At 46.3% G+C, this 7,103-nt stretch overlaps 1 protein-coding gene across 1 annotated transcript; it reads right to left on the bottom strand.

Annotated features, from left to right (window-relative positions):
• Positions 1-484: 484 nt before the first annotated feature.
• On the bottom strand, positions 485-3,232 carry LOC119289750 (NAC domain-containing protein 66-like). Its single transcript, XM_037568983.1, has 3 exons — positions 2,981-3,232; positions 2,582-2,892; positions 485-1,283 (listed from the first exon to the last, which is right to left on the bottom strand). The coding sequence occupies exons 1-3, from the start codon at positions 3,150-3,152 to the stop codon at positions 561-563; spliced, it is 1,206 nt and encodes a 401-aa protein (XP_037424880.1). The 5' UTR covers positions 3,153-3,232; the 3' UTR covers positions 485-560.
• Positions 3,233-7,103: the final 3,871 nt, after the last annotated feature.

The following is a 7,103-nucleotide window of genomic DNA, read 5'->3' as shown; positions in this document are numbered from 1 at the left end:
GGGGTATATAAAGGGGTCAGGACCAAGAGGGGCTAGGGAGAGGTGTTCTCCAATCATGGATGTTTGTGTAGTCTTTGAATATATGGGGCCTCCATCATCTTAGGTTATTTATGTACTTCTAGTTTTCTGTATCACATGTAAGATTGTCTTTGGATAGGACCTCCTCTCTTTTAGGTTATTTATGAGTAAATTGCAAAAAAACACCACAATTGGGTCGAAGTTACCAATGCTTCAGGAAAAAAACCTCCAGAAAACATGCATTTCGGTGGGTGTTCGATAACCTCTGCACAATTATGGTGTTTTTTTTGCAATTTACTCGTTATTTATCTACTTTTACTTTTTCTGTATGACAATTTTTTTTGCAGGAACAGTATGACACCTTTTGTTTAGACATATTGACTCTGTGCATCTTGCTATGTACTCCCTTCATTTCATAATTCTTTTTGTGGTTTTAGTGCAGGAGTACTAGAATCTTCACATTCAATTGGTGCGATTGTATTAGTTTGATATATAAAAATTTCCTTATAAACAAAAAAGGCCAAGTTTGGGCTAGGACAGTGTCAGCATCCGACAGCCTTAAACCAGGTCATCGTCAAGTCTGCGTGTAGCGATGACACCGGCCGCGCCAGGCTCCACAAGTCACCATCGCCGGCCCCGGTGAAGGAGGGGGGGTGTAGCGTGCCACCGCCGGAGTAGGAGGCGGCGCCACCGAGCTCATCGGCGATGTAGGACATGTCGTTCATCGTCTCAGCCAACGCAGGGTTAGAGAGGCCGCTGAGCTCATAGGCAGCGAGCCGGTCGAGAGCCTCCCAGTCACCACTGTACTCGGGCGGTGGCGGTAGGAGCCGGCCAGGCACGACGTGCTCGAGCGGCGGGAGCTTCATGAACTTGTCGTACAGGGTGCTGCTGCCGCTGTGGCACACTCTGTTGATCAGGTGGTCCAGTACTGACGACGATGGGTTGGTGGGCTTGGTCTCCTGCCTGCACGATGTCGTGGATGAGCGGCCCATGTAGCTGAGGATGTGGTCGAGCCCGTCGTCGCTGCCGGAGCAGTGCGTCATCTGCGCCTTGGCGTGGTCGCTGGCGGCGGCCAACATCGACGAGCAGTTGCTCTGGCTGCGCTCCATGGCACCGGCGTCGACTAGCTTGTTGGACGCTGCGCCGCCACCGCCATGGTTCTGGCCAGCTTGGCGTTGCGCGACGATGTTCTTCTTCTTGAACACCCGACAGATGACCCACCCGTCCTCCTGCGTCGACGACTGGTCGCCAGCCACGCCGTGTATCTGTTCATATGATACAGATAGACAACGTCAATTATATATTTTTTTTGCGGGGTAACGGTAGTTTCTATTGCAAAATTAAAGTGTTACATTTGAAAGGCCACAAATTCTCAATACAAGGTGGAACCGAGTTTAACCATAGACAACGTCAATTGACTAATCAATTATGCATGGTGTTGAATTTTCGAAGGAACTACTTCTAGTACTACCTCAAAAGGCATGTCAATGGATCTAGTAATTATGCATGCATGTAGGCAGTGTTTGACCCTTGAAAAGGCTCGCTCGGTAATGGAGGTTTGTTAGTAGTTTGTCATATGCGGGTGTCTCCGTGTACAAAGGTCCACTATTCGATTATTTGGACATACCAGTAGCAGCAGTAGTTTGTCATACAAGTTTCTTTTTTCTTGAGACAGTGTGGTGTAGCTAAAAAGTTGTGTCAACTGTGAAGTAGCTTCTGCAGAGCCCTGTCCACTAAACCTATGCATTTTAAACGCTAAAAAAATAACGTTAATGAATTATGATGTTCGATCAGTGATCTTTTTTTTTGTCTGAACATGTGTATGACTGTATGTCAAGTATACGTGATATATCATATACTATGTCCGATCGTATGCTTACATTTTCAAAAAAAAATTGATTTAAGAGAAACACTAAATGGGACTTAACTTTAATAGTGGTATATTTTTCATAGCTTCTACACATCGGTAAATGGTATAACCCGTTATTAAAAAAATCAAAAATGTAGATAATGTTTGTTCGCAAGTATGCTAAACCAACTGCACACTACTTCGAGCCCCCTTTCCATGACCCACTGAAAGGAAATCCCAGTCCCCGCTCGCAAATTACAATTAATTCCATTGCACCATGGCATCCTAGTCTGATCTGTATCGCCGGATGTTGCATCCTTTTTATATTTTCTTTCGTTTTGCACAATGATTATGGTCCTTTTGTGTCCCTAGGACTCTGTTATACTATTTTTAATAAGATGACTGCATGTATCGATTGATGCATAGATCCGGGGGTTTTTCTCCTTTTTCAAAAAAAGAATGTGTGTCCCCATTCCCAAGCACCACCCGGACATAATCTTCACTAGACTTTGTCGTCTACAGTCGCATATGCGCCACGGGTACATACACAGAAAGTATGAGCGTACAGTACGTACATTAATCGCACGCATGCACCACTAGCGAGCTATCTCCATCCATGTCGGCCGACCGCCGTGAATGCAATTGCGACGTAGTACTACAGTATTGTACAGTCTGGACACTGGCGGAGAGAGACTGTACTAGTAGAGCACGTACCGGGAATGAGGCACTGGAGTAGTAGGTGGCGTCGCCGGGGTTGACGGGGACGGCGTCCTCGAGGCGGTACTCGTGCATGATCCAGTCGGACTTGCGGCCGTGTGGGGCGCGGCCCTTGTAGAAGACGAGGGTCTTGCGCATGCCGATGCGGCCGGAGCCGGCGGCGGAGTAGATGGCCTTGTCCCGGCCGGTGGCCTTCCAGAACCCGGCTGCGGTGGCGCGGTTGGTGCGCGTCCCCATGGGGTACTTCTTGTCCTTGTGGCTGAAAAGGTACCAGTCGTTCTGCGGGCCTGTGCCGATCCGGCAGCGCTCTGCGTTGTTTTCCCAGGTCAGTTAGTTGAGTTCACCATGAGTACGTAGATGCGAGCTACCATTGTGGATGGAGAGTGTAGATCAAACCTTGGATGTCCCATGGCTCGAGCTTGTTGAGGTCGATGTCGGGGATGACGTCGAGGTCGATGCGCTGCGAGGCCACCTTCTTGGCGAGGTAGTAGGTGAGCAGCTCCTCCTCCGTCGGATGGAACCGGAACCCCGGCGGCACCACCGACTGCCCGTTCACGGAGATGCTCATGGTGGATGGTTGGCCGGAGGGAGGGAGCAGGAGGGGAGGGAAGATGATGGTGGCGAGTGGAGGGGAATGAAGTTGTTGCGAGTGATGGGGTGCAAGGAAACAATGGCAACGGATGAGGGGTGGTTATATATAGCTACTGCCTTGTAATGGGATTAGTTACGTTCGTTCTGGAGAGGAGAAGTGCCACCAACCTCGAGAGGGAGACGCCAACCACAAGCATGGCCAGAATAACCACCACGGCAACAGAACAGCACCGTCGATCAGCAAGACAGCAACAGGATGTTTGCGTGCTGGCCGTTTCTCTCTTTTCGTTCATGTTCACGGTTGACGTTGTCATAAATTATAGGAGGAAATTTAAGCAGCAGAAAATAAAAGATGTTTACGTGCCAGTCGTTTCTCTCTTTTCTTCCATCTTCATGCGTGATGTTGTAATAAATTAAGGGAAATCAAGTTCCACAAGGTACTACTACTAGATCGCGAACTTTGCCATCCGACGATCCATCGAGGTTAGCTGTTGGAGGGAAGAAAGCCCAGCGCAATTAGTGGAACAGCTTTCTTGACTTCTCTGGTAAACCGATAAAGAAAGGTGTGCACATGCATGGATGTTGATGCTGCAGCTCGGTTGTAGGGTTCGGCCCCGCTGTGCATATCTGTCTCCTGCTTTTCCCCCTACAGGAGCCAAAAGCCAGGATGGAGACTAGAAATTGAGAGAAATAACTGCCTTTGAAAATTATTGATAGCATAAGTTGTCACAGGAGAACAACGGCCGTTGGCTTTGATATTTCAAGATATACTACAACTGTGCTAGGAGTACCTACTTCACTGACCAAAGTAAATTCAAAAAAATGTAAAAAAACAAAAAAAATCTGAAATTTTTTGTAGATGTTTGTATTAGTGTCGCAAGCATGATTGACAAAATTTCATGTGAAACGGAGCAGCAGTGTTTTCGCGGTGAGAAAATCAAAATTGGGGTGACATTTGGTTTTCATTTTTTTTTTTGCACATGCCAAAATGCTTAACATTTTTGTCTCAAAATTTCCAGGTAGCATTTGGATGTGACTAAGATCGCATAAAAAAAATCTTGATTTTTTTGACATTTGCAAAATTACTTTTGGGAGCTAAATTTAATTTCCGGTTTTGTACCATGTATATATTCCACTTGGAACCACATTTGACCAATTGATGAGGTGTCCCTAACAAAATTGCTAGTACACCTCGCAAAAGAAATCCCCTTGTTAGAGTCCGAAGCAAAATGGAGCTCTCCCGTGCGTTTGGATTGTGGACCGTCCGATCGAGCTCCCTGACGCGTCCTGTCCGTCGGATCATGAGATGGAGCGATCTGGGCCGTCCTATCGAGCGCACAGCGACCCTGGCCGTCCGATCGGAATTGCCATGCCACCGCCTGTAAATTCCGTGCCCCACCGAGGGTATTCTCGTCTATTCGCATCGCAGGAGAGGGGGGTCGATAGGGCGCCGACAGCGTCGTCCTCTCCTCGTCTCCTCACTTCCCCCCGCTCCTCGTTCCCCTAACCCTAGCCCATTCTCCACGCCGCCGCCGCCGCCACCTCCCCCTTCTCATCCCGATGCTCGAGTCTTGAAGAGCAGCCGACGGCGGTGGATAAGGAGATCCAGCGGGAGCCACTGCTGTCGCATCTTCTCCTACTCCAGCGCATCATCCACCAATCTCCCATGCTCGCCCTCCGTCCCATTCCCCTGCCTGGTGGCGTTCCCCTGCGTGTTATTTCCTAATGGGCTATAAATGGAAAACAGTTGATCCCTTTCCCTTTAATTTGTTTGACGGCTGAATTAAAGTTAGTGCAAGCATGTTTCAGTTAATAGGATGTTCTATGTTTTTACAGGTCATTGCAGTTGTCGTTCCCATGATCCCGTCGTTCGCGTATGTTCGTTTGTTTACTCGGTCATTCCTAGAGAGTATTATTCATGTGCTCTGTCTTGGCTGATAATGTATCCTGCTCTTGCTTTCTTACTGTTGAGGAGATGGATTAGATATATATTGTACTTCTAGGCATGTCCTTGGTCTCTGCAAAGTGCTTTTTGTTGGTGCCTTCCTTGCTTTATTTGGTACCTTGCTATTTCCCACTGTCGATTAGGAGACAAATATGGCATCAACCCCTATCCTTGCTCTTTGCAGAGGAGGTTTTCGTTCTTTTGTTTGATATATAGGTGTTAAAAGACGAGTAGTGAGTTGAGTCAGTGGCAGGGTAGTCTGGATGAGTCTATCTAAGTATATAAGGATGTTGTTGGTCAGCTTCCTTTGATTAACTCAAATTTGTACTTATGCTTGATGGGTGATTGGATATGAGATCTTCAGAAAGGTTGTACTATTTACTACACAAGTGAATGCAAATTCATGTGTGTGTGTGTGTGTGTGTGTGTATGTGTGCGCGCGCGCGTGCGTGTCTGTGTGCGTGCGTGTCTGTGTCTGTGTCTGTGTCTGTGTGTGTGTACACTTTATGCTACACTAATGTATAACTTGGTGTTTCTGGACCATGTAGAGTGGTTGTCTGGTATATGTCCTTGGTAACTTCCATAATATTTTTAGGAGCTCAATTTGCAAAGCTTCTCAAACGGCTAGGTGGTTTATCTATTATTTTACTCTCTAATGTCAACTCTGCCTCTTTTTTCTTCAGTCCTTTTGTTGTTGTTTTTGCTATGCAACCTTTGGCGTTATAGTGCATATAACTTCTGGTTGCTTCATCAGCATTGCTTACTTTCACTTGGGAGTACCCCGATTTTTGAATTGCGGTGTTCATAGCTACAACGTTTTAATGTATTACTTCTTACGAATTATTGTCACTTTAAGATTTGAAGAAAATTTCTATTATGTGTTATCTTTCTCTTTAGCTTGGAAGTAAGAGTGGCCTTTCCGATATCCACGGCCTATGTCGAATAATATTGTTACAACAATGAAAACAACTTGCAAAGGTGGAGATGGAGAGAAAGTTGTTGATGCTCAAGCCATGCGATGAAGTATGTAGCAAGAAGAGACGAATGATGAAACTGTAAGGCTTATTCTTAGGCTGTATCTGTTGTGGCATCGACGCTTAGTTTTTTTACTGCTGCCGATGTTGGCCATTTGATGAATAATTGATGAATGCTCAATTGTTTAGAGTTGAATCTATGAATATACCAGTAATACAAGATAGTTGTGATGTGTCTGTTTTATTTTTCAATTTTCTAAAAAATAAAACATCAATTACTCTTTAGACGGCATATCGCCATTAATTTGGCTCTCACATATGTTGATACGAATTTGCTATACATGAATGATTCAGCCTAAGCAATCATTAAATGTTTTGTTCAAACGCCGGGAAAAAACGTTGAGCTAGGCATTGTGAACCAAGGCGCGTTTCCTAAATTTTCATAAGGCTGAGGTGCAATGTTAAGCGATTGTAATTTTTGATGAAATGTATGTTTTTTCTAACAAAATACATGTCGATTTTGGTATACAAAATATGTTGCAATGTTTCAATGATTGTATTACCGGGTTGGATATGACTATACCCGACAGCGAACCGCTGTCGGGTGCGGCAAGCCGCACTTCCTACCTAGTTGCTAGTAGTACAAGTCCAGGACACGACGCTCTGAACAGATGTGCAGGTGGAGGACATATAGTACTCCTATGCTTTTATATTCCTGCGTCTTCCATATCACGTGTTCCAAATAGCTAGGCTAGCTGCGCGCGCGGTGATTAACCGTTGCACGTACGCATGGCATGCACATATATGAGCACCTAACAGTGTAGCACGGCAGTGCAAGCTCCACTTTTTTCCGACTTCCCCCACCCATACGTGCACTGATGGGCGCACGTTGTTTTCGCGGCCGCATACCCGCGTCGTCGAGGCTGGCCTATCTTCTCCGTGCTGCAAGCCCAGCGATAACCCCAAGTCGTTCGTACACACACATGCATGGTCGCCGCATGCCACCGCG

This window comes from Triticum dicoccoides, chromosome 4A (genome assembly GCF_002162155.2).
Source record: "Triticum dicoccoides isolate Atlit2015 ecotype Zavitan chromosome 4A, WEW_v2.0, whole genome shotgun sequence".
Lineage (NCBI taxonomy): Eukaryota > Viridiplantae > Streptophyta > Magnoliopsida > Poales > Poaceae > Triticum > Triticum dicoccoides.
This window is presented reverse-complemented; position numbering and strand designations above follow the sequence as displayed.

Coding starts and splice junctions, on each gene's coding strand:
- LOC119289750 (XM_037568983.1), bottom strand. CDS start 3,152: ATGAGCATCTCCGTGAACGGGCAGTCGGTGGTGCCGCCGGGGTTCCGG. Junction 2,893..2,980: donor CGAGCCATGGGACATCCAAG/GTTTGATCTACA, acceptor AAAACAACGCAG/AGCGCTGCCGGATCGGCACA. Junction 1,284..2,581: donor ACTCCAGTGCCTCATTCCCG/GTACGTGCTCTA, acceptor TCATATGAACAG/ATACACGGCGTGGCTGGCGA.